At 44.7% G+C, this 27,397-nt stretch overlaps 1 protein-coding gene across 1 annotated transcript in view; it reads right to left on the bottom strand.

Moving 5' to 3' along the window:
* Positions 1 to 265: 265 nt before the first annotated feature.
* The window catches only part of CNKSR3 (CNKSR family member 3), a 315,713-nt gene continuing 288,581 nt past the window's right edge, over positions 266 to 27,397 (bottom strand). The window contains exons 11-13 of the mRNA XM_063917716.1: positions 7,408 to 7,607; positions 5,470 to 5,559; positions 266 to 4,931 (exon numbers count right to left, since the gene is read on the bottom strand). Of these exons, the coding sequence (XP_063773786.1) occupies positions 4,633 to 4,931; positions 5,470 to 5,559; positions 7,408 to 7,607 (589 nt within the window). The 3' untranslated portion in view covers positions 266 to 4,632. The remainder of the gene's footprint in view (positions 4,932 to 5,469; positions 5,560 to 7,407; positions 7,608 to 27,397) is intronic.

The raw sequence follows: 27,397 nt of genomic DNA, 5'->3' as shown, positions 1-27,397 counted from the left end.
GTGCTAGAGAAGGAGGCTGTGAGAACAGGAGGATGACCCTGCTCCTAGGAGCTTATAATCTACAGAGGACAGACAGAAGACATGAGGCATGAGCATGTGGATGGGGACATGGGGGCAGGAAGTAGGCGAGGTAGAGATGGCCAAGGAAGGAGGGTGGGGTGAGTGACCTGGTGACAAGGTTATATGATAACATAAGACAGTTTATACAGTGTGTATTTCATTCCAGAGAGTAACATTAACCCCAAACAAAAACAATACACTAGAATTATGTGTAAAATGCATTTTAATATTTTTTTTTTTTATACTCTTCTAACTCAGTATTTAAAACTTGAAATGTCAGGTTTTAACAAAGGCAGTTGTGGTGAAGTTATACAGTCTTCAAACATTTATTTAGAATGAAATATTATTGCGTTAGAATTACAATAAAAAATACAAACAGTGACATAAATGACAAACCTTAGAGGGAAAAAGTTATGCTTACAACCTGTTTAATTGCATAAAAATAGACAGTATCTTTTTATTTTGGTCTTCCACACAGCCAAAGATGGTATTGGCTTGCTTCTGCTTGTAATTTTTTTTTATTACCCCTCAGAAATTGCAAATAATTTTTTTTATTTGAAAGAACGTCATTTAAACTACGTATTCAATGATGAAATACCCAGTATTTGTTTATTGGTGTCTTTTGTCTTGAAGCCATTGCAAAAGTTGTGTGGTGTTATTATAACATCAAATATTAATATGTTTTAAACACTATTATAAAATAAATATATTTAAGGCTCATTCACATATTTGAGCTGGGTTGATGTGACTAAATTAGACATGAAAACTCACCCTATATATTTACTTATCTCCTGCTCTTTTAATGTAGTGCCAGTCTAATCATCTGGTAGAGTGTGTTAACAATGAGAAATAGTTTTTACAGCATTCTAAAATTTTAAATGCAGTACTTACCTTTTAGAACATATATTGGTGGGAAAAGCACCATTAGCTCTTATTTAACCTATTTTTAATGTACTTTTTATGCATTTATTAATGTAGAAAAATGGAAAATATAGGTGTCACCAGTACCTAAAAAATAATCTATAAAATAAGGTATATAAAACACAATTTTACTTAAATATCTGTTTGGTCCAGTATGGTCCTATTTTGTAGTTTTTTTTCCTTTGGTGGAATGGTTATGAATTGCCAAGGTTACATTACTAAATTACAATTATGCATTTAAATTATAAAACTTAAATGTGTTTAATAGAGTTAAGCACTTTAGAAACTAGAAAATACCATGTTTTGGAAATTAATCAATAAACAGCCTGTTTAACTTCTTATTGCTCTCTATTGATTTGATAAAGATTCACTTTCAAGTGCGAGGAAGACTGTAAGGGGAGGAGGTATTTAAAGAGATAAATAAATCTCATATTGTACTTGTCAAAGGAAATGAAACACATGGTATAAATGTCTTCAAGACATTATGGATATCCCTGCTAGTGCAACACATGGCTTATACCTGACTTAAATTATAAGTAACCGTATAATAAATCTATTTTACTCACTGGCTAAATAGTGCTCAGTGCTAAAGGCAACCAAAGTTAGAAGTATAAAATTAAATGTACATATAAACAGATATTGTAGAAGCATGTAACATTCACTGTATAGCCATTCTAAAATATTATATACATTCAGTTTATAGGCAAGAATTGCATGGTAACATGTTTAAGAAAATATTACAGGGTCATTGCAGCTTACATATATGTACAGAGATAGCACTGATGTCTTAAACATTTATTTTAAATTTGAGTAGTCAAATGACCAAGCAGTAGAAAATAAATACACAAGATTAATTAAATGTACCGAGTGATGTTTAGCTACATCACATTTCAAAGTTTAACATGGTGGCATAAACACTATCTTGGAGATACAGCTGTACTCTTTTTAAAAGGTACCCAAATAGCAATATTTATGTGTTGTGTGCATGAAAGTAAATTTGAAAACATCGTCTTTTTGTTCCTTCGGTATTTGGCAAACATATGGCAGACGGTTCACTTGTTTGCACACAGCAGGCAGCCATACAGTGCTTGATTTCCCACTAGGCACATGCCTAAGGCTGGGTGCCCACAATGACAGACATGATGGTGAACTAGCTGTAGCACCAACAGAGCGGCTGATTCAGGTAAGCATACTCACTTCAAGTTCAAAGATTGTAGAAGACAGCTGTGCACACAGGAAGCTGCAAGAAGGTATTATCGCAAGTGGGTCATCCACCACTCAACACAGAATGGTACAAAACAGATAAACCTACTTCTGCACGAAACCTGAAGAAAGCCCTTAGGGTATCCTTCTAAGTGTACAGTGTTGACCAACAATATTTAGTTTTTGAACAGCAATGCAATATTATACTTAATATCCAGCATTTGTTACTGAATGAAGTTTCTTATCCTGGTTGGTTGTGAACAGTTCAAAAGTAGTCTGTTAAAGAGTCTCAATTGGAGAGGAGAAATAAATTGAGACTCTTTAACAGACTACTTTTAGACTTTTCACAACCAACCAGGATAAGAAACTAAGGGGTCTATTTACTAAGCCTTGGATGGAGATAACGTACCAGCCAATCGGCTCCTAACTGTCATTTTTGAAACACAGCCTGTGGCATAGCAGTTAGGAGCCGATTGGCTGATACTTTACCTCCGTCCACTTTATCTCCATCCAAGGCTTAGTAAATAGACCCCTTAATTCAGTACTGAATTCATTCAGTACTTAGTAGGATACCCTAAGTAGGGCTTTCTTCAAGTATACACACTTACTTATCGACCACTCGATGTGTCGGTCCTCTCATTCAGCTTTGTAGGCACTTGAATTTGCCTGCCCAGCTGTGACGTCAGCCGCTGCAACAAGTGTGCAAGCGGTTGGTGGACTGTGTGTACACGCAGCCAGATGTGGCGATACATCTGCAGATATATCAGCCATACTGCACAGCATGATGTGGCACGCCTGTAAATGCCGTTCACAGACATAGCGGGGGTACACTCCTGCCGACAGGATCGCAATATATCGGCCGTTCTCTTGAACAGCAGTCCCCCTGCATCAGCACTTTTTAAGGGGCATAAAAACTAAGGTAGCTGGGGGGGGGGTTCACCAGAATCCGGGGAGGAAGGGGCGCACCCAATATTATTGTGCCTAAGGGCGGCCTGACCTCTAAATCTGCCCATGCAGCCATGAGTAGTCTTTGGTGGTCCATTGTGTTACCACCCCATCTCTTGTCTCTCCCTCTAGAAAATTGTCTAAGAATGTATAGTACTTTAACCTAGTATGGAAGGGAAGCAGTGCAAAAGGAAGGAAGGAGTTGGTAGTTGGAGGTTTATGCAATCACAACTGGTTGGTCTTATTAAGAATGACAAAAAAAAAATCAATGTTGGTGTTTCAAATGGGATAATCGCATTCTATTTATAGCTGGGATTGTCACTGTTTGTACAAGTATGTATGAATATATTTCGTATGGGTGGTATTCATGTGATCGGGAGACCGACGGTCACATGACCTCCACCAAAATCCCGCCCCCTCACTATCCTGACAGTCGGCATGGGGACTATTTCTACTCGTGGGTGTCCACGACCCCTATAGAGTGGGAATAGAACCCGTGGTCGCAGGTCGCCACCGAGCCCACAGCGTGGCAAGGGCAGCAGTCCGCAAGGGGCTTGCTGCACTCGCCCCTCCCCGCTGGGATCCTGGCGTCGGTATACTGCCGGGGTCCCGGCGTCGGGGTGCTGACCGGCGGTCTCCTCAGCCATACCACACCCTTTCTTAATAACGTCATCAGGTAAATCATCTAAGAATGATTCGTAAAGAGGGGTAAGTGTGCCTTTTTACTGTAGCCAGTAATATTTGAGAATTAAGAATATACAAAGGAAATATCACTAAGTGTATACATTCCCTGGACTGTACAGTACATATAGCATTAAAGAGCAGAAATAAAGGATCAATGTAAAAAAAAAGATTGTACAATTAAGTAAATCATATGAGAAAAATATACTAGCTTAATCTCTGCACATCTACGTATTTCAATGAATGTAAGTTTTGTTAATGCGTCAAATTGTAAAACTCCAATATTATGCTTCAAAAATAATAACAATGAAATGCTTTTTTGATATTGCTTGACAAAACATTTGGAAAGGACACACATATTAACATTACACTTAAAAAGCTAATAAAACATCCTAGAAACAAAATTAAATAAATCCTTTGGTAAATAGCATGATGAAAAGTTGACAGCAAATTATAATAAATTACTTCATTCTTGAAGAGCTCTATAAAAAGCTGTAGCGCAAAATTTACATGCACATACTGTATATCTTTAACAGATTACAACTTGAGTAGTAAAGTACAAAAAGGATAGCATATTCCGCAAAGACAAAAATACATTTTCATTTACTGTAGTTAGAATATTTGTGATTTGTTTATTGCTTCAGGAATTATGGGTGGCACGGTTACAGTTTTTTCTATAATGACAGTATGCTAAAGTAAGCCTCTGAGGAAGAGGTACCCCGTCATGTTCTGTGGAACCAGCTTCACATAATACTGCTATTCTGGAGACGGAGACAAAGGCACTGAGAGGTAAAAGTCATTTCTGATTAAAAAAAATAAAAATCAGCGACTCAAGAGTTTTAGTTTGGTAAACCAACTGACTAGTAGCGAGGGCTCTGTTGCGGTATTTTTTGAAGACGAAGCGGTAGTATGTTTCCTGGAACCTTCCTCTTGGTATGGCATTGTGGCGCTATTGTGCAGGTCCATGTTCAAAAGACCACGGCTGCCTCTTATATAGTCTGTCCCTCTGACTAAATGCCTCTCAGTTGTTGATCTGGTAAAATAATTCCGAGATGATATATTTTCTTCTATGATCGGTGCTATTCGTTCATTGCTGAAATACCTGGACAGGGCCTCATCACCTTAAAAAGAAGAAAAACTTTGAATGAATATTTTTTTTAAATCGGGGATTATTTACTAAGAAACGTGTACAAGAACAGTATCTAATAGCAATCAATGATTAATTTGTTTTAAATAAATACAAATACCTGTTTGTCAGCAATTACATCACATCACTTCACATTAGCAATGCCACACTTGTGATAGTAAATAACACCCAGAAGGCAATATGTAATAGCCTGCGAGGTGCAGGATGGTCAGGAATTTCTTTGAGTCTGTCCGTATTTTTAAAGCGGCAAAACCAGCTCGGGCTTACCTTGTAAATGATTGCCACTTTTAAAAATACGAGCAGACTCGCAGAGATTCCCTAACAACCTGCATCTCGCAGGCTATAGCTAACACTGTGGTATGACACGTTGACTTTATTAGGTCAATCCATTTCTGTGCAAAGTTCTCACTGAACTATTGAAGTTCTGCTAAACAACTGAAATTTTTTTTCTTAAATTCTAACCATAACATTCTCTTGCTTCTCTTATTTTCACAGTAACTGCATCTTTTTACCTTTTTTTCCTGTGATTCTGTGCCTTGAGTAAGTTTCTGCAGACACCATCCAACTAGCTTCTGCAGGCATAGATAAAGGACGTGGCTTTCCTTTTGACACACAAAGAAGAAAGAAATTCCTAAAGTCAATACAGAAAGTAAGATAGACATCTTGTTCTGCAATCTAGATGTCAATTTTTCATTGTTTTACTTTTTAATATGCAAATGTAAAATCATTAGAAAACTAGAATCTAGTTCATAAATATAAAAGTGTGGCAGAGATTAACTGTAAGTTTATGCATTGCCAGATTCCAAAATGAAGTGTATATAAAGAGGGGGTGCTGGAGGTGGAGGAAACAGCTGAATTTATGTGATTGTACAGGGGCTGTGCCTCTCCAGTCACAGTCCACAGTTCTGCAATCTTGAGCAATATCTTTGTAAGGGTGTGATAGGAAATTCCGGCGGCTGGTATGCCGCCATCACATGACCGACCACGGCATCCCGACTTTTAGAATGCAGACAGGGGACGTGGTAATTAATTTACCCCTCCCCTGTACCCTATCCTAACCTAAACCCGCCTGGGATGGAGGCTAGGGCTAAGAAAGTGGGGGGTGGCGGCTACGGCTATCCTCCCCCTGAAGTGTCTAACCCTAACCCCCCCGGGGCCCGAACCCCAATACTTACCTTCAGGATGCCAGTGGTCGGGGTTCCGGCACCGCAATTCTTTAGATTTTGTGTTTCTAATACTGGTGACTCTAGTAATATATTTGTGAGTTTCACACTGCTTATATTTTTACAACTGATATTACTTTGTTTTAAAAAATTATGTTTTTTTATTATTATTGCACTCTTTTGATATTTATTTATTTATTTATTTATTTTATTGTATTGCTTAACTGTGTCTGGCACACTGTAAGCCTCATATTTTGGTGCTATACTTTCTGAAACTAACCACCACCCTCCCCAATTTTGATTATGCCATTCCTATTTGTTTCCAGTAGGTACTACAGAACAAGCTAATTGAAAATGGAATCATTATATTTTTCTCCAAGAGATTCACAGCAAAGCTGTTTATTAAAGCTAATAAAGGGGAATTCAATTGTTTCCCCCTGCGGTCGCCACCAGATGCCGTCCAACGGAGAAATTCAATTGTTGCTGTGTTCGGGCACGATAAGCTAAAGAAAGACATTTCAGCTTGCAGCCCCCCATTCTGGCGAGCTGAAATGTGTGAAAAGTGACCCATATGGGGGCCCAAATGGCAATTTTCACATCACGCTTAGCACTTTGGTCGCCCTGTCTGGGCGCGATTAAAAAAAATTAGATTGGGCACAATTAACAATTGAATCGCCTCAATATGTTAAAGTTTATTTGTTTACGAAATTTTGGTAAATCTATTTTGCTGTTGTAAGGAAACACAGCTAGAGAGCTATCCATTGAAATCAGATGACACAACTAAAGGGGGGTACACACGGAGAGATCCGTGCTTAAAATCTAAGCAATCTTGCTAGATTGCTTAGATTTTAAGCACGGATCTGCCGTGTGTATGCCCCCCAGCGACATCGCTATCGCCGGTGCTAGATTGAGCCTGCATGCAGGCTCAATCTAGCGGGTCGCTCACTTCACCGTTGTGTGAAGTGAGCGGCCTCCCGTCGGCTGTCCCCCTCGCTCAGCACATCGCGCTGTGCTGAGCGGGTAGAGAGATGTGTGCTGAGCGGTCTGTGTTAAGATCGCTCAGCACACATCTCTCCCGTGAGTACCCCCCTTAAGAGGGAGATTTATCAAAGCTTGGAGAGATAAAGTACTAAACAAATCAGCTCCTGTCATTGTACAGGCACATTTGACAAATGCCAGTTAAGAGCTGAAGGTTGATCATTTATCTCTCTCCAAGCATTGATAAATCTCCCCCTAAGAAATAGATCAAAACACTTTCATTTTGTTACAAGTTTACTACAGTCTTACCATACATTGGAGTTTTGTCTCTGAGTTTAGCAGGCTGCACATGAACCTCAACAGGAAAAGTGATCAGCTGGTCAGAGTCTGCAATAGTAAACCGTCGCCTACGGCTCTCCTGATCAAGGAAGGAATTTGGAGATTCTGAACCTTTCGATACCTGTTGTGTGTCTCTGTAAGCACTAAATGCAAAAGTACCCTTCTCATCTCTAAAAAAGCAAAAAACAAACAAACCATGTTTAAGAATTATTTTCTTTTATTAAATAGCATGTTTGATATTAACTCAATTATCCTTGTGAACACAGGGGCTAATTCAGATCTGTTTGCTCGCTAAGGATATTTTGCAGTCCTGTGTTCGCATAGTCGCTGCCCATAGGAGATTCTAATGGTGCCCATACACTTGTGCGATGCCCCGCAACGCGACATCACGGGCATCCCACCGGCAGTTCAGGTGTGATGAAATCGCACCTGAACTGCCAAAGTGATTTCCATGTGCTCATGCGATAGATCGCATGGTAATCACGTGATGAGCACGTCACCGCCGAGTGGGAGCGGCCGCCATCCGCACCCGGTGGGTGCTCATCGCAGTGCGATATATAGCATGTGTTTTTAAAAACACATGCGATCGAAATGCGATTCGATAAATATTAAGTGCAGCACATAATATCTTGAGACGTGAGATTCGAACGGCATGCCCACGCATGACATCGAAAGTTACCTAAAATGTGCATACAATCCTTCAATTTCTATCACAGATGCGGTCGAAATCGTAGGTTAGCACCGAATATCTCACAAGTGTATGGGCACCATATCTTTGCTTTGCAAGTATGCGAACGCATGTGTAGCAGAGTTATACAAACAGATTTTGTGCAGTTTCTTAGTAGCCCAGGAAGCTGGGTACATACTGGCAGATATATCTGCAGATGGTGGTTGTTCATACACACAGAGAGATGCACCAATATATATTAAAGATATATCTGCTGTTACATCTATCTGCAGCTATATATGCAGATGGGGACTGTTCATACACACTGAAAGATGTACTAATATATCTGCAGATATATTGGTCATCTGCTGTGTTGCACAGCAGATGCAATATATCTGTGAAAGACGTCTTTCACAGACATATTGCTTGTACACACCTGCAGATCAGCAAAAGATATATTGTACAACCAACTGATTGGCCAATATATCTGCCAGTGTGTACCCAGCATTACTCAGCCGCTGCGAACACTTAAGCCTGTCCGGGACCGGAATTGACATCAGGAACCCTCCCTGAAAACGCTTGGACACGCCTGCGTTTTTCCAAACACTTCCAGAAAACAGTCAGTTGACACCCACAAATGCCTTCTTCCTGTCAATCTCCTTGCGAACGCATGTGCGAACGGATCCTTCACACAAACCCATTGGTGAGCGGCGATCTGCTTTGTACCCGTGCGATGCGCTTGCGCATTGCGGTGCATACGCAGTTTAGACCTGATCGCCCGCTGTACGAAAACGCAGCCTAGCGATCAGGTCTGTATTAGGCCCATAATATTATAAAAAAACTTTCTATAAAAAAATAAGAATTTACTTACCGATAATTCTATTTCTCGTAGTCCGTAGTGGATGCTGGGAACTCCGTAAGGACCATGGGGAATAGCGGCTCCGCAGGAGACTGGGCACAAAAGTAAAGCTTTAGGACTACCTGGTGTGCACTGGCTCCTCCCCCTATGACCCTCCTCCAAGCCTCAGTTAGGATACTGTGCCCGGACGAGCGTACACAATAAGGAAGGATTTTGAATCCAGGGTAAGACTCATACCAGCCACACCAATCACACCGTATAACCTGTGATCTGAACCCAGTTAACAGCATGATAACAGAGGAGCCTCTGGAAAGATGGCTCACAACAATAATAACCCGATTTTTGTAACAATAACTATGTACAAGTATTGCAGACAATCCGCACTTGGGATGGGCGCCCAGCATCCACTACGGACTACGAGAAATAGAATTATCGGTAAGTAAATTCTTATTTTCTCTGACGTCCTAGTGGATGCTGGGAACTCCGTAAGGACCATGGGGATTATACCAAAGCTCCCAAACGGGCGGGAGAGTGCGGATGACTCTGCAGCACCGAATGAGAGAACTCCAGGTCCTCCTCAGCCAGGGTATCAAATTTGTAGAATTTAGCAAACGTGTTTGCCCCTGACCAAGTAGCTGCTCGGCAAAGTTGTAACGCCGAGACCCCTCGGGCAGCCGCCCTGGAAACATATATTTTCAAGGCCCTGACTACGTCCAACAACTTGGAGTCCTCCAAGTCACTAGTAGCCGCAGGTACCACAATAGGTTGGTTCAGATGAAACACTGAAACCACCTTAGGGAGAAAATGAGGACGAGTCCTCAATTCCGCCCTGTCTGAATGGAAGATCAGATAAGGGCTTTTACAGGATAAAGCCCGCCAATTCTGACACGCGCCTGGCCGAGGCCAGGGCCAACAACATGACCACTTTTTATGTGAGATATTTTAACTCCACAGATTCAAGTGGTTCAAACCAATGTGACTTTAGGAACCCCAAAACTACATTGAGATCCCAAGGTGCCACTGGAGGCACAAAAGGAGGCTGTATATGCAGTACCCCTTTTACAAACGTCTGAACTTCAGGTAGTGAAGCTAGTTTTTTCTGGAAGAAAATTGACAGGGCCGAAATTTGAACCTTAATGGACCCCAATTTTAGGCCCATAGACACTCCTGTTTACAGGAAATGCAGGAATCGACCTAGTTGAAATTCCTCCATCGGGGCCTTACTGGCCTCGCACCACGCAACATATTTTCGCCAAATGCGGTGATAATGCTTTGCGGTTACATCCTTCCTGGCTTGATCAGGGTAGGGATGACTCTTGGAATAGACAGGGTCCTTGCTGGAGCAGGTCCCTTCTTAGAGGTAGAGGCCACGGGTCCTCCGTGAGCATCTCTTGAAGTTCCGGGTACCAAGTCCTTCTTGGCCAATCCGGAGCCACGAGTATAGTTCTTACTCCCCTCCGTCTTATAATTCTCAGTACTTTTGGTATGAGAGGAAGAGGAGGGAACACATACACTGACTGGTACACCCACGGTGTTACCAGAGCGTCCACAGCTATTGCCTGAGGGTCCCTTGACCTGGCGCAATACCTGTCCAATTTTTTGTTTAGGCGGGACGCCATCATGTCCACCTTTGGTTTTTCCCAATGGTTTACAATCATGTGGAAGACTTCTGGGTGAAGTCCCCACTCTCCCGGGTGGAGGTCGTGCCTGCTGAGGAAGTCTGCTTCCCAGTTGTCCACTCCCGGAATGAACACTGCTGACAATGCTATCACATGATTTTCCGCCCAGCGAAAAATCCTTGCAGCTTCTGCCATTGCCCTCCTGCTTCTTGTGCCGCCCTGTCTGTTTACGTGGGCGACTGCCGTGATGTTGTCCGACTGGATCAGCACCGGCTGACCTTGAAGCAGAGGTCTTGCTTGGCTTAGGGCATTGTAAATGGCCCTTAGCTCCAAAATATTCATGTGAAGTGATGTCTCCAGGCTTGACCACAAGCCCTGGAAATTTCTTCCCTGTGTGACTGCTCCCCAGCCTCGCAGGCTGGCATCCGTGGTCACCAGGACCCAGTCCTGAATGCCGAATCTGCGGCCCTCTAGAAGATGAGCACTCTGCAACCACCACAGGAGAGACACCCTTGTCTTTGGTGACAGGGTTATCCGCTGATGCATCTGAAGATGCGATCCGGACCATTTGTCCAGCAGGTCCCACTGGAAAGTTCTTGCGTGGAATCTGCCGAATGGAATTGCTTCGTAGGAAGCCACCATTTTTCCCAGGACCCTTGTGCACTGATGCACTGACACTTGGCCTGGTTTTAGGAGGTTTCTGACTAGTTCGGATAACTCCCTGGCTTTCTCCTCCGGGAGAAAACACCTTTTTCTGGACTGTGTCCAGGATCATCCCTAGGAATAGAAGGCGTGTCGTCGGGATCAGCTGCGATTTTGGAATATTGAGAATCCAACCGTGCTGCCGCAGCACTATCTGAGATAGTGCTACCCCGACTTCCAACTGTTCCCTGGATCTTGCCCTTATCAGGAGATCGTCCAAGTAAGGGATAACTAAAACTCCCTTCTTTCGAAGGAGTATCATCATTTCGGCCATTACCTTGGTAAAGACCCGGGGTGCCGTGGACAATCCAAATGGCAGCGTCTGAAACTGATAGTGACAGTTCTGTACCACAAACCTGAGGTACCCTTGGAGAAGGGTAAATTGGGACATGTAGGTAAGCATCTTTGATGTCCAGAGAGACCATATAGTCCCCTTCTTCCAGGTTTGCAATCACTGCTCTGAGTGACTCCATCTTGAATTTGAACCTTTGTATGTAAGTGTTCAAGGATTTTAGATTTAAAATTGGTCTCACCGAGCCGTCCGGCTTCGGTACCACAAATAGTGTGGAATAGTACCCCTTTCCCTGTTGCAGGAGGGGTACCTTGATTATCACCTGCTGGGAATACAGCCTGTGAATGGCTTGCAATACTGCCTCCCTGTCTGAGGGAGACGTCGGTAAAGCAGACTTTATGAAACGGCGAGGGGGAGACGTCTCGAATTTCTTGAGACGGGCCCCCACCGTGCCTGAGTCCGTTTTTAAAGCCCCAGCGTCATGCTGAGGACTTTGCGGAGGCGGGAGAGGGCTTTTGTTCCTGGGAACTGGCTGTTTGCTGCAGCCTTTTTCCGTTCCCTCTGCCACGGGGCAGAAATGAGGCGCCTTTTGCCCGCTTGCCCTTATGGGGCCGAAAGGACTGCGCCTGATAATACGGCGTCTTCTTAGGTTGAGAAGCTACCTGGGGTAAAAATTTGGATTTTCCAGCAGTTGCCGTGGCTACCAGGTCTGATAGACCTACCCCAAATAACTCCTCCCCCTTATAAGGCAATACTTCCATGTGCCTTTTAGAATCCGCATCACCTGACCACTGCCGCGTCCATAAACCTCTTCTTGCAGAAATGGACAGCGCGCTAACTCTTGATGCCAGTCGTCAAATATCCCTCTGTGCATCACGCATATATAAAAATGCATCTTTCAAATGCTCTATAGTCAGTAATATACTGTCCCTATCTAGGGTATCAATATTTTCAGTCAGGGAATCCGACCACGCCACGCCCGCACTGCACATCCAGGCTGAGGTGATTGCTGGTCGCAGTATAACACCCGTGTGAGTGTATATACATTTTAGGATATTCTCCTGCTTTTTATCGGCAGGTTCCTTTAGGGCGGCCGTATCAGGAGAGGGTAGTGCTACCTGTTTAGACAAGCGTGTGAGCGCTTTATCCACCCTAGGGGGTGTTTCCCAACGTGCCCTATCATCTGGCGGGAAAGGGTATGATGCCAAAAACCTTTTAGGAATTATCAGTTTTTTATCGGGGGAAACCCACGCCTCATCACACACTTCATTTAATTCCTCGGATACAGGAAAAACTACAGGCAGTTTTTTCTCACCGAACATAATACCCTTTTTAGTGGTACTTGTATTATCAGAGATATGCAATACATTTTTCATTGCTGCAATCATGTAACGTGTGGCCCTACTGGAAGTCACGTTTGTCTCCTCATCATCGACACTGGAGTCAGTATCCGTGTCTGTGTCTGCCATTTGAGGTAACGGGCGTTTTAAGCCCCTGATGGCGTTTGAGACCCCTGGACAGGCACAAGCTGAGTAGCCGGCTGTCTCATGTCGTCAACTGTCTTTCGTAAAGAACTGACACTGTCACGCAATTCCTTCCATAAGCTCAGCCACTCAGGTGTCGACTCCCTAGGGGGTGACAACTCTATAATAGGCAATTGCTCCGCCTCCATCTCATTTTCCTCCTCAAACATGTCGACACAATCGTACCGACACACCGCACACACACAGGGAATGCTCTGATAGAGGACAGGACCCCACTAGCCCTTTGGGGAGACAGAGGGAGAGTATGCCAGCACACACCAGAGCGCTATATATAGACAGGAATACCACTATAAAACGTGCTTTTCCCTTTATAGCTGCTGTTATTATTAGAACTGCGCCAAATTAGTGCCCCCCTCTCTTTTTTACCCTTTTCTGTAGTGCAGGACTGCAGGGGAGAGTCAGGGAGACGTCCTTCCAGCAGAGCTGTGATGGAAAATGGCGCCCGTGTGCTGAGGAGATAGGCTCCGCCCCCTTCTCGACGGCCTTTTCTCCCGCTTTTTGGTGAGTTCTGGCAGGGGTTAAAATACATCCATATAGCCCTGGGGGTTATATGTGGTGTATTTTCGCCAGCCAAGGTGTTTACATTGCTGCTCAGGGCGCCCCCCCCTAGCGCCCTGCACCCTCAGTGACCGAAGTGTGAAGTGTGCCTGAGTAACAATGGCGCACAGCTGCAGTGCGGTGCGCTACCTTGTTGAAGACTGATGTCTTCTGCCGCCGATTTTTCCAGACCTCTTCTTGCTTCTGGCTCTGTAAGGGGGCCGGCGGCGCGGCTCTGGGACCGGACTCCGAGGCTGGGCCTGTGTTCGGTCCCTCTGGAGCTAATGGTGTCCAGTAGCCTAAGAAGCCCAAGCTGGCTGCAAGCAGGCAGGTTCGCTTCTTCTCCCCTTAGTCCCTCGATGCAGTGAGCCTGTTGCCAGCAGGTCTCACTGAAAATAAAAAAACTAAAACTAAACTTTCACTAAGAAGCTCAGGAGAGCCCCTAGTGTGCACCCTTCTCGGCCGGGCACAAAAATCTAACTGAGGCTTGGAGGAGGGTCATAGGGGGAGGAGCCAGTGCACACCAGGTAGTCCTAAAGCTTTACTTTTGTGCCCAGTCTCCTGCGGAGCCGCTATTCCCCATGGTCCTTACGGAGTTCCCAGCATCCACTAGGACGTCAGAGAAATGTCTATTCTTCTTTAACCACTTGCCTGGCATGGTCGCATCAGATGCGACCATGCCTGCAAGTGCTCTATCTGACCTGGTCGCACAGGATGCGACCAGTAAGATAAAGTGTTAGCAGCGACAGGGAAGATAAACTACCCTCCACTGCTGCTGTCAGAGGGACCAGAAGGTCCCTCTGCCTCCCTGCACTCTCCCCCTGTGTCTGCCGTGCTGACGATCACTGCTGATCGGTCAACATGGCAGGATCCCCAACCTCCAGCGGCTGCAGACAATGGCAGCCGCTGGGGAGAGTAAATGAACCCTCCCAAGCCACCATACCTGCAGGCTGTCCCGGCTTTCAAATTGAAAGCCGCGATAGTCACATTGTTCCGATGGTCACGATGTTCCCAATCGATGTATCGGGAAAAAAAATATATATATATTTTTTTTTTTAACTAAAATCATTTGGGATAGGGTTAAAGTCATGTTCTTCACTTAATTCACTCATAAAAAACCCGACAATTTCGGAGCGGTTTTCGGCAAAATAAATAGTCAGTTAAGTGGTTAAGATGTATATCTCTACATGTAAAAGTATGTTTTCTTTAGGGGTGTTTTCTTATGCATCTCTACAACTGTTGGGACATTCTAGAAAGTGTACTATCAATCAGCGGCGGCAGCTACCTTCTTGGAGGAGGGCTGCCGCTGGTGATGCTGCCGGTCCTCCCTCCTTGTCCCCGCTATAGGCTGCAGCCCATAGAAGCCGGCTAGGGCTGATGAGGCAAGAAGCTGTCTCCCTGCCTATTGCAGTCCGGTCTGGCAGTCCCGGAGGGAGGAAACACCTCCAAATGGGACTGCCTGTAGTGACACAAGGGAATAGATGTTTTAGATTATTTTCCCAAAGTGTCTTAGTAGACATGCGGTGTTCAGGAGGATACCCAATCCCAATTTACACATGAGCCAGCTGACACTTACTAATGTTCTGTTCTGCAGTCAACTGTGGCAATGAAAGCAATAATATAGCAAAAAGTTGTTGCTTTTGTAGCAAAAACAAAAATGCAATGCAAGCTTTAAACTGTGCTTACTGTACGTTCAGAGGAAATTATGCACATGCAAACACAATCCTATCTTCAACCATAGGTGTGCGCAGGGGGGGTTCCTGGTGCGCACAGGCACCCCCTAATGTCCGGCACCCTGATCTCACATGCCTGATGCAGTGATCGCCAAGCAGGCTGATTACTGTCCTCTCTGTCAGGACTGCATTACTGACCAGATGCCTGGGTTAATCAAGGGTGCCACTGCCATCGGCTTTCATACTCCCAGTTCCATCTCCATGTACAAAAACTGCATGTGACGTGATGACGTCATGCTGCTCGCACACCCACCCATCACACCCCCACCTCTCTCCTTCTATTCTATGCCAACACCAGCCACTGATGAGGAGCAGCATGCAGCCAGCATTCCGCTTAGGAAGACAAATTCAATACTGGAAGGCGGTTGGCAGCAGCATTGACACGTCACTCGTTTTTCCAGCAGTAGCAGTACTAGTCTGCGACTGTCAGTATCAGTGAGTGACTGACTTGTAAGTAAGCTGCTGGAGCTTGCAGGGGAAAGAGAGGGGGAACCAAACCAGGCTGAGGAGGAACAGTGTAGTTGCAGTGAGTGCCATCAGGGGTGTTTGTTTGGTGCACACCACAACATCTGACAATGCATCTGCATTATTAGGATTGGTGAAGGTTGGATATTTTATATTGCGTTGACCATCAATAGATGGTGCTAGACACACCCAAAAGGCGGTGCTAGACACACCCCTCCAACGGTGCACCCCCTAATAAAATGTGCTGCGCACGCCTATGTCTTCAACAGTACAGAGAACTAGCACTTAGCACCTTAGACAAAGACAAGGAAATGTTTCTCTTCCCTTTTCACTAGATTTGCACAATTACAGAAATGTTATTAAGTCCAGATACAGCTGTAAGTCAAACAGTAATGAAAAGACAACAAAAAAACAGCAAATGAAAATGGTTTTAAAATATGGGTTGAGTCTCCCATACCCGATGCTGGAGACCAGAAGTATTTTCTATTTCAGATTTTTTCTGTATTTTGGACTATTTGCATACTTGGGGGGTATATTTACTAAGGGTCGATATTCAGTAATTTTTTATTGCTTTCAAATAAATGAAAATTGATCTAACTCAATGTATTGTTTACAGAGCTATAACACACATTTACTGACAGATAATTTTAATTAAAAAAAGTATACATTTTTAAATGTTAGTAAATATGTGTTTTTGCATTAGAAATACAACATGGATGTACACTGATTTGAATTAGATGAAAAGTGTCCTTTAGTAAAGATACACCTTGATATCTTGGTGACGGGACCCAAGATAAACACGAAATGCATTTATGTTTCATATACACCTTACACTCATAGCCTTAAAGTTATTTTAGGCAATATTTGTAATAATTTTGTGCATAAAACTATGTTTGTGTACATTGAGCTATCAGAAAGCAAAAGTGTCACTATCTCAGTTGTACTCAAAAAAAGTTCTGTATTTCAGAATATTCCATATTTATGAGTATTGGCTATGGGAGACTCAACCTGTATTTCCTCCTCAGCATTTAACAGATAATTGGAGCTCCTCCAACATAGGGCAGGGTTCTAATTGGATCAAACACAGTAAAAAAAAATACAGTACCAGTCAAAAGTTTGGACACACCTTCTCATTCAATGAATTTTATTTATTTAAATTATTTTCTACATTGTAGATTAATACTGAAGACATCAAAACTATGAAAACACATATGGAATTATGTTGTAAACAAAAAAGGATTAAACAAATCAAAATATGTTTTATATTTTAGATTCCCCAAAGTAGCCCCCTTTTGCTTTGATGACAGCTTTGCACACTCTTGGCATTCTATCAATCAGCTTCATTAGGTAGTCATGAATATTTTGATTTGTTTAACACTTTTTTGTTTACAACATAATTCCAAATGCGTTCTTTCATAGTTTTGATGTCTTCAGCATTAATCTACAATGTAAAAAAAATGAAAATACATAAAACCATTGAATGAGAAGGTGTGTCCAAACTTTTGTCTGGTACTGTAGGAATTTAATATCTACTGGTAATTCCTTTTCTCCTAGTCCGTAGGAGATACTGGGATGGTGTTAGTACCATGTGGTATAGATGGGGTCCACTGTAGCCAAGGCACTTAAAAAATGTCTTCAGTGCGCTGGCTCCTCTCCTTTATGCCCCTCCTGCAGACTCAGTCTAAGAAAACTGTGCCAGAGGAGACTGACATACTATGAGAGGAGGAAAATAGATAAGTAAAGTGGTGAGTCAACAAACCAACACACAACATAAGAGGATAGCAACGCTAACCATAGCAGTAAAACAGGGACAGCAACAGCAGACGCAAACAAGAACATATAATGAACAATGCTTGCAGGAAACAACGAAGCATCTAGGCGGGCGCCCAGTATCCCCTACAGACTAGGAGAAAAGGAATTACCGGTAGGTATTAAATTCCTATTTTCTCTTCCGTCCTAGAGGATACTGTGATGGTCTTAGTACCATGGGGATGTCCCAAAGCTCCCAGAATGGTTGGGAGAGTGCTGAGACCCCTGCAAAACTGAGCTACCAAACTGAAGGTTCTCTGTAGCCAAGGTATCGAACTTGTAAAACTTTACAGATGTGTTTCAACCAGACCAAGTAGCTGCTCGGCATAACTACAAAGCCGAGACACCACGAGCAGCCACCAAGGAAGAACCCACCGACCTTGTGGAGTGGGCCTGAAAAGAATTTAGCAGCAGCAAGGTTGCCAAAGAGTAAGCCTGTTGGGTAGTCAGACGGATCCAATGTGCAATAGACTGCTTTGAAGCAGGACAACCAATCTTCGTAGAGTCATAAAGAACAAAAAGGGAATTTAATTTCATGTGATGGGCCGTTCTCTTGACATACACCTTCAAAGCTGAACAATGTCCAAGGATTTTAAGGAAACTGACATGTCAGACAACACAGGAACCACTAGCGGCTGGTTGATGTGAAATGCTGACACAACCTTAGGCAGAAATTGCGGGCGAGTCCTGAGCTCCGCTCTAATCTCGTGAAACACCAGATAAGGGCTCTTACACGATAACGCCCCCAATTCCGATAACACGCCTCGCTGAGGCCTAGGCCAACAACATGACAGTCTTCCAAGTCAAGTACTTCATGTCCACCCGGTGTAAGGATTCAAACCAATCAGACAGGAGAAAAGTCAGGACCAAATTGAGATCCCACGGTGCTGTGGGAGGTACAAAGGGTGCCTGAATACGAAGGACACCTTTCAAGAATGTCTGGACTTCCGGGATAACAGCCAACTGTTAGAAGAAAATAGAGATCTGAACCTTAATGGATCCTACACGAAGGCCCATATCCACACCGGCTTGCAGGAAGAGCAAGAACCTGCCCAGATGAAAATCCGCAGTGGAGTACTGTCTACTCCCACATCAAGAGACATATTTCTTCCAGATGCAGTGGTAATGCTTAGATGTGACCACCTTCCTAGCCTGGACCATAGTCGAGATAACCTTGGCGGGAAGTCCTTTTAGGGCTAAGATCTCCCTTTCAACCTCCGTGCCGTCAAACATAGCTGCGGTGAGTCTGGACAAACGGACTTTGCATAAGAAAGTCCATTTGAAGCAGCAGAGGCCAGGGCTCTTCGAGGGACATGGCCAGGAGGTCTGTATACCAGGCCCGGCGAGGACAATCCGAGGCAATCAGAATTACCTGAACGCTTTCCCTTTTTAGTCTCTTTAGGACCCTGGGAATGAGAGGAATTGGAGGGAACAGATAGATAAACTGGTAAACCCGCGGTGCCGTCAGAGCGTCCACCGCTGCAGCATGTGGATCCCTTGTTCTGGAGCAGTAGTGAAGCAGCTTCTTGTTGAGTCGAGAAGCCATCATGTCGATCAGTGGGCAACCCCACCATTGAACCAACAGTTGAAACACCTGCGGGTGAAGGCCCCACTCCCCTGGGTGCAGGTTGTGCCTGCTGAGGAAGTCTGCTTCCCAGTTGGCCACTCCTGGAATGAAGATAGCCAACATGGCCTTGGCGTTGCGTTCCACCCAGAGGAGTATCCTGGACACCTCTCGCACTGCTTTTTTTGCGCCTCCTTGTTTGTTTATGTACGCCACCACCGTGGCATTGTCTGACTGGACCTGTATGGCCTGATGTTGGAGGAGAGAAGCAGCTTGTAGAAAGGCACTGAGTTCCAGAATGTTTATCTTGATGAGAGGCCTCCTGAGGCGGCCACCGTCCTTGGAACTGAACACCCTGGGTTACAGCACCCCAACCGCGGAAGCTCGCATCCGTAGTTAATAGAATCCAGGCCTGAATTCCGAAGTGTCGACCCCCCACCAGATGGGAGATCTGTAAACACCACAACAGGGAAATCCTTGCTCTTGGTGAAAGGGATATCCTCTGGTGCATGTGCAGGGTGTAACCCTGGCCATTTGTTCAGCAGATCCAGCTTAAATGGACAGGCATGGAATCTTCCATACTGAATTGCCTCGTACGAGGCTACCATCTTCCCCAGCAGGCGGATGCAGATATGCACCAAGATTTTTGGAGGTTTCAGAACGGAGCATATTATTATACTGAATCGTCAAGGCCTTGTCCATAGGAAGGAAAACTTTCTGAGACACCGTGTCCAGGATAATCCCCAATAATTGAAGTCTCTGTGACAGTTCTAGGCGCGACTTCTGCAGCTTGAGAATCCACCCATGAGCAATCGGAAGCCCTGTGGTCAGGGCGATGCTTTCCAACAGCCAAGCCCCGGATACAGCCTTTATGAAAAGATCGTCCAAGTACGGAACGATGTTAATACCCAACACGCGGAGTTGTACTATCATCTTCGCCATCACCTTTGTGAACTTCCGTGGTGCCGTGGAGAGACCAAAGGGTAAGGCCTGAAACTGGAAGTATCTTGCAGTGCAAACCTGAGGTAAACCTGATGAGATGGCCAAATTGGGATGTGAAGGTACGCATCTTTGATATCCAGGGATACCAGGAATTCCCCCTCCTCCAGGTCTGAGATCACCGCTCTCAGTGATTCCATCTTGAACCTGAACATCTGTAGGTAAGGGTTCAGAGATTTGAGGTTCACAATTGGTCGGACCGAACCTGCCGGTTTCGGTATCATGAACAGGCTGGAATAGAAGCCTTTGTTCCTGAGTAGAGAGTTAACGGGAACAATGACCTGAGTTTGTTGCAGTCGTTGGATGGCCTCCAGCAAGGTAGCTCTTGATGCAGGTGAAGCTGGCAAGTCTGACTTCAAGAATCTGTGAGGAGGGAGCTCCTGAAACTCCAACCGGTATCCTTGAGAGATAGGATCCCGGCAGGATTCCGCCCAAACATGGTTGAAATACTTGAGGCGAGCACCCACCTGAAATTCCCCCTGAAGCCAGGGCAAACCGTCACGTGGAGGGCTTGGCAGAGGTAGAGCCTGAACCCTGTTCCAGGGAACCAGTGGATGCTGGTCTGCGTGGTTTACCTCGAGCAGCATTAGAAGCACCTCTGGCTCTGTCCCTGAACTGGCCACATAAAAGGACTGGAGAGAGGGGCATGGATAAGCACGCCTAGCAGGAGGAGCCGCAGACGGCAGATTGGTGGACTTACCGGCAGTAGCTTGTGAAATCCACTTGTTTAGTTCCTCACCAAACAAAACTTCCTCCTTAAAGGAGAGATTTTCAACGCCATTCTTGGAATCAGCGTCCGCTGTCCACTGTCACCGCCACAGAGCACTGCGCCGACACAGATATAGCCGTAGAGCATGAATTGATAATGCCGATCTCCTTTATAGCCTCATTCATGAAATTAGCTGAATCCTATATATGATGCAGGAGTGTTAGAAGCTCATCCTGCGGCATGGTGTCAAAACCCTCTTTGACATTATCGATCCATTTAAAAATGGCCCTTGTGATCCAACCACAAGCAACTGTGGGTTTCTGATCACCCCCCACTGCCGTGTAAATGGATTTGAGAGTAGTTTCAATCTTATAATCTGCACCAGGTACAGGCAGCACAATCTTTCGTGACAGCCTGGACACTAAAGTATCCACTATAGGAGGAGTCTCCCACACCTTTCTATCCTCAGAGGGAAATGGGAAAGACGTTCTCTGAAAAGCGTGTTTAATTCCTTAGAAACAGGAAGCGTAGCATGAGACTTAGGTTTTACATTGAAAAACAATTACTGATCAGGTTCTCTTTCCTTATCAGGAATATTTAGGACCTCTCTAATAGAATAAATCAGTGCTTCCCCCTTAACTTCTCCCTCCTCCAAATCTGGCATGTCATTATCAGAGTCAGACTGGAGCACATGGGGCAGTGTGCATTTCTGTGAAACTGGCAGAGGGGGTTGGGAAGCAGGTCTGAGGTCTGCAGTATGTTCTAGAAAATCATCCATATAATTTTTAAATACTTGCCTTTCTTGCTTGGCTGTAGCTAGTTCAGTGGTGATATCAGTAATCATCCCCTTAATGGAGTCCAGCCATACTGGCTCCTGAGAGCTGTTACACTGAGAAGGGATACTGCACTAGGGTGGTTATTCAGAGTTGTTCGCTCGTTGCCGATTTTCGCTATGCTGCGATTTGTTGCTTAATGCGCATGCGCATGGTACGCAGAGCGCATGCGCCAAGTTATTTTACACAAAACTTAGTTGATTTGCTGGTGTTCCTGCGGCGCTTTTCAGTCGCATTGCTGATCGGTGAGTGATTGACAGGAAAGGGGCGTTTCTGGGTGGTAACTGAGCGTTTTCCGGGAGTGTGCTAAAAAAACGCAGGCGTGTCAGGGAAAAATGCAGGAGTGTCTGGAGAAATGAGGGAGTGGCTGGCCGAACGCAGGGCGTGTTTGTGACGTCAAACCAGGAACTAAATGGACTGAGCTGATCGCAATCTAGGAGTAGGTCTGGAGCTACTGAGAAACTGCAAAGAATTATTTAGTAGCAGTTCTGCTAATCTTTAGTTCGCTATTCTGCTAAGCTAAGATACACTCCCAGAGGGCGGAGGCCTAGCGTTTGCAATGCTGCTAAAAGCAGCTAGCGAGCGAACAACTCGGAATGACCCCCTAGGTACACAAGAGAAACCCACCCAGGGGTGAGGAAAAACTTTGTGTTACTGGTCTGACATGTAATCTTTTTACCAGACATACTTAACAGCAGAACACACATACAGGAATAGAATAAATATAACACAGCAACCTAGACAGCCCTGCAAGGATTGAGACAGAGAGGAGAAGCCAGCAAACTCTGCCACTTGAAGCTAAAGCAGTGCTTTGCCGGGCAGTAGCTATAACCTTAGATAACGTAATAGCTTTATTTTATATATATATTGCTCCCCCCTTCTACAAACCCCCTTAGTACCAATTACAGGTGCAATGAAGGGTCCTTGGAGGAGCAGCACTTCCCTGCATGCAGCCTGGAGTCTGATGCAGCAGGAAATGGCGCCTCTGGGCTGTTGGTCCCGCTCTCCAGGAAGCCCTGTCCCCTTAATGGCATGCGGTGTCCTCTATATTATATTATACTGGCAAATGTCTCCTAAAGGTGGAAAGTAGGGTTAAAACCCCTTTTCTATTTCCAGTGTGGATGTATGCAGCGGGCAGCGTAGCCCCCGCAGCACCACGTGCCTGCCACGCCCTTATGACACCATTTGAACCGGGGACCCGCTAACCGGGACCTCAGTTTAGTACTCACCACTCCATCGTCTTCAGCTCTGTTAGGGGTGGCGGCTTGCTGTTGGAGTGCGCGCACACCCTGGGGGTGAGCGAAACAACACCTCAGAAGCTTGTGTCCTGTCAGCGGGGATCCGGACCATTAACCTTTCAAGAGGTTTGTACCGGTTTCCTCCCTAAGACCCACAACGCAGGCAGACTGGTGCCAGCCAGTGCTGCCTGAAAATAATAAACGAAAAATAGGATTTTAATTACCTACCGGTAAATCCTTTTCTTGTAGTCCGTAGAGGATGCTGGGGTCCATATTAGTATCATGGGGTATAGACGGGTCCACCAGGAGCCATGGGCACTTTTAAGAGTTTGATAGTGTGGGCTGGCTCCTCCCTCTATGCCCCTCCTACCAGACTCAGTATAGAAACTGTGCCCGAGGAGACAGACAACTTAGAGAGAAGGAATTTACACAGACAGTGGCGAGATTCACACCAGCTCACACAAATAAGGCAAACCCGCCGCACATACCCCCCACACACCCGCCGCCGGGGCTGCTGAGCAGAATAAGAGAGAGGAAGCCTTTACCGCCATTATATCTGAGGGCGGAAGTGAACTGACACCGTGGGAGTGTTATAAACAGCGTTGGGCTGGAACTCGATTACACCGCAATCCTGACAAAGCCTTACTAGGTGAAACGCGTAGATTGCGGAGCAATCGATCCCGCTCCGTACAGCGCCCGGAAGGAAGATACAACGGAGCCAAACGGACGGGTGTCTGCCGGCAGACAGCACATCGTTCAGCAAGGACGGCACTACACTTCCAAAACAGGGATCAAGATTACAGGACTGTGTTTTGAATACGGTAGGAGAGATCCTGGCCTTATCACACCACTGTTAACCCCTGCATTCACCAGACTGCCATTAATGAGCAGTCATTAAATAGTGCACCCTACAGAGACATTGTTCTTATTCAGAGGATTTCGTTTCCCGGTGGGGTAAACCGCAAGCAAGTGTACCCAACAGGGATTGCTTTACATGTTTGTCCTGTCTTGTATGTTTTGTTTGTCCATTTAATACCGGTATTAATTAATTAAGCCTTTTAATACTTTACAAATCTATTCTTTTTAAACCAAATAAATCACAGAGTTTACTGAAATTACAACTGATGTGTTATTATATTTATCCCTTATAATGTGAATATCTAAGTTGTAGTACACATAGAATTCTTTCACCCATACAAACTTTGGTGAGCGCTGAACTATTTTTTAACATATATCTTTCCTTCTAGTGGGTCCGTGTAGTGCACCCACAAACAGTTCATAGCAGCTACCAGTTTGTTAGGTTGCATGACGGAATAGCGCAGTCCTTTAATATTTTTTCTCCATTAAACCAAGCTAATCAGCTTGAAAACTAGGCAACAGCTGAAGAACCATACTTAACCAAGTAACAACACAGTACTGAACCAAATAACTGCAGTAGAACAAAGCGCTGGGCGGGCGCCCAGCATTCTCTATGGACTATGAGAAAAGGATTTACTGCTAGGTAATTAAAATCCTATTTTCTCTTACGTCCTCGAGGATGCTGGGGTCCACATTAGTACCATGGGGATATACCAAAGCTCCCAGAATGGGAGGGAGAGCGCGAAGGGTCCTCAGAGGCCAAAGTATCGAACTTGTAGAACCTAGCAAACGTGTTCGACCCTGACCAAGTAGCTGCTCGGCAACGCTGTAAAGCCGAGACACCCCGGGCAGCCGCCCAGGAAGAACCCACCTTACGAGTAGAGTGGGCCTTAACAGATTTTGAACACGGCAATCCTGCCGTAGAATAAGCATGCTGCATAGTGAACCTGATCCAGCGAGAAATCTGTTTAGAAGCAAGACACCCAATTTCCATACAGGACAAACAGAGAGTCCGATTTCCTGTGACAAGCAGTCCTCTTCACATAGATCCTCAGAGCCCTTACAACATCCAAGGACTTTGATTGAATTGAGGAGTCAGTAGCTACTGGCACCAGCATATGAAAAGCCGACACAACCTTTGGAAGGAACTGCTGACCCGTCCTGAGCTCAGCTCTATCTTCATGAAAGATTAAGTAGGGACTTTTACAAGACAAAGCCCCCAATTCCGACACACGTCTAGCAGAAGCTAAGGCCAACAAGCTGACAGCCTTCCACATAAGAAACTTGACATCAACCTCCTGTAAAGGTTCGAACCAATTCGATTGCAGGAACTGCAACACCACGTTAAGATCCCAGGGTGCTGTAGGAGGCACAAAGGGAGGCTGGATGTGCAGAACCCCTTTCAAGAAAGTCTGAACCTCAGGGAAGGAAGCCAGTGGTTTCTGGAAGAAAATGGACAAGGCCGAAATCTGGACCTTTATGGATCCCAAACACAGGCCCACATCCACACCTGCTTGCAGGAAGAGGAGAAACCATCCAAGTTGAAACTCCACCGTAGGAAACTTCTTGGAATCACACCAAGACACATACTTTTTCCAAATGCGATGGTAACAGCAGCAGGTGAGTTTTCTCTATCTATCCATATAGGGATTGTAATATTGTGGGAAAACTGTGCGAGAATTTGGCTGTGTTTGTCTCTGTGCTTTCTTAAAGAGTGTGAAGAGAAACTAGGAGGAGGAGGGGCTGAATCTAGGTGTGAAGTGATTAAGAGGAGGGGCTGAATATAACAGCTGTCTGAGAAACTATATAAACAGTGACCACACTCAGTGAGCTTGCTCATTGTGAGAGGCTTGCATTCTAAAGTGAGGCTTGGCTTATTAAGTGAGTTTGAAACAGCAGCAGGTGAGGTTTCTCTGTCTATCCATATAGGGATTGCAATATTGTGGGAAACTGTGTGAGAATTTGTCAGTGTCTCTGTGCTTTCTTAAAGAGTGTGAAGAGAAACTAGGAGGAGGATGGGCTGAATCTAGGTGTGCAGTGATTAGGAGGAGGGGCTGAATATAACAGCTGTCTGAGAAACTATATAAACAGTGACCATACTCAGTGAGCTTGCTCATTGTGAGAGGTTTGCATTCTAAAGTGAGGCTTGGCTTATTAAGCGAGTTTGAAACAGCAGCAGGTGAAGTTGAATACAGAAAAAGGTGAGTTTTAGAATACACAAAAAGTGACACAAAGATTTGCAATCCCATTAACATCTGATACAATGTTTGGGCTAGTGCAGTGCAATGGATGTAAAGCATTTGTTTGGAAAGAGGCATTGTGGAGACTCAGCTGCTGTCCAATCTGTAAACAATTTTCTCTGATGAAGGAGGAGAAAGCAAAACTGCATGCGGAGATTTGTAGGATGTCTGTGTCTGAAGCCTCCACTGCCTCAGAGAGCCACCAGAAGACATTCTGCCTGGTCTACTGTGGGCAGAGATTTCCAGAGAGACACACACACCTCCCACAAGCTGTGACACTGCAAAACTCATATGCTACTCTTGCAGGGCTGGAAGATACAACTAATAGAGGCACTACAGAACAGGAGGATACAGAGGACTTCTACCAACTATAGGAACAGGAAATGGAACAGGAAAATTGCATCTCCAAAAAGGACTGCACTTCTCTTGGGAGATTCCATTATTAGAGGTATACATCTGGGAAATGCAAATGAAGTAGAGAAACAAGTAAGGTGCTTACCTGGAGCCACAGCTCCAATGGATAAAGAGCGCATGCTAAGAATTGTGAAGGCAGCAAGAAAAGATGGGGAGGTGGATATCATTGTCCACCTAGGGACAAATGACCTGGCAAATGCTGAACTCATGGCCGTACAAGTTGAATTTAGGAAGTTAGGGACTGCTCTGAAGCAGGTGGCAACCACTGTATCTTTTTCAGAAGAATTGCCAGTACACAGAGGAGAAGACAGAACTCATTGCATCAGAAACTTCAAGACATGGTGCAATGAGAAGATTTGGATTTATAGGCCATAGTCACACCATCCGAAGAGATAGGAGCTTATACAAAAGTGACGGCCTGCACCCATCTTCAGGGGGAACGAGAATACTAACTGAACAGTTTGGATGTTTCATCAAGAACTATTTAAAGTAGAGATGTGCACCGAAAATTTTTCGGGTTTTGTGTTTTGGTTTTGGATTCGGTTCCGCGGCCGTGTTTTGGATTCGGACGCGTTTTGGCAAAACCTCCCTGAAAATTTTGTCGTATTCGGGTGTGTTTTGGATTCGGGTGTTTTTTTACAAAAAATCCTCAAAAACAGCTTAAATCATAGAATTTGGGCTTCATTTTGATCCCATAGTATTATTAACCTCAATAGTCATAATTTCCACTCATTTCCAGTCTATTCTGAACACCTCACAATATTATGTTTAGTCCTAAAATTTGCACCGAGGTAGCTGGATGACTAAACTAAGCGACCCAAGTGGCCGACACAAACACCTGGCCCATCTAGGAGTGGCACTGCAGTGTCAGACAGGAT

The sequence above is a fragment of the Pseudophryne corroboree genome, chromosome 4 (assembly GCF_028390025.1).
Source record: "Pseudophryne corroboree isolate aPseCor3 chromosome 4, aPseCor3.hap2, whole genome shotgun sequence".
NCBI lineage: Eukaryota > Metazoa > Chordata > Amphibia > Anura > Myobatrachidae > Pseudophryne > Pseudophryne corroboree.
This window is presented reverse-complemented; position numbering and strand designations above follow the sequence as displayed.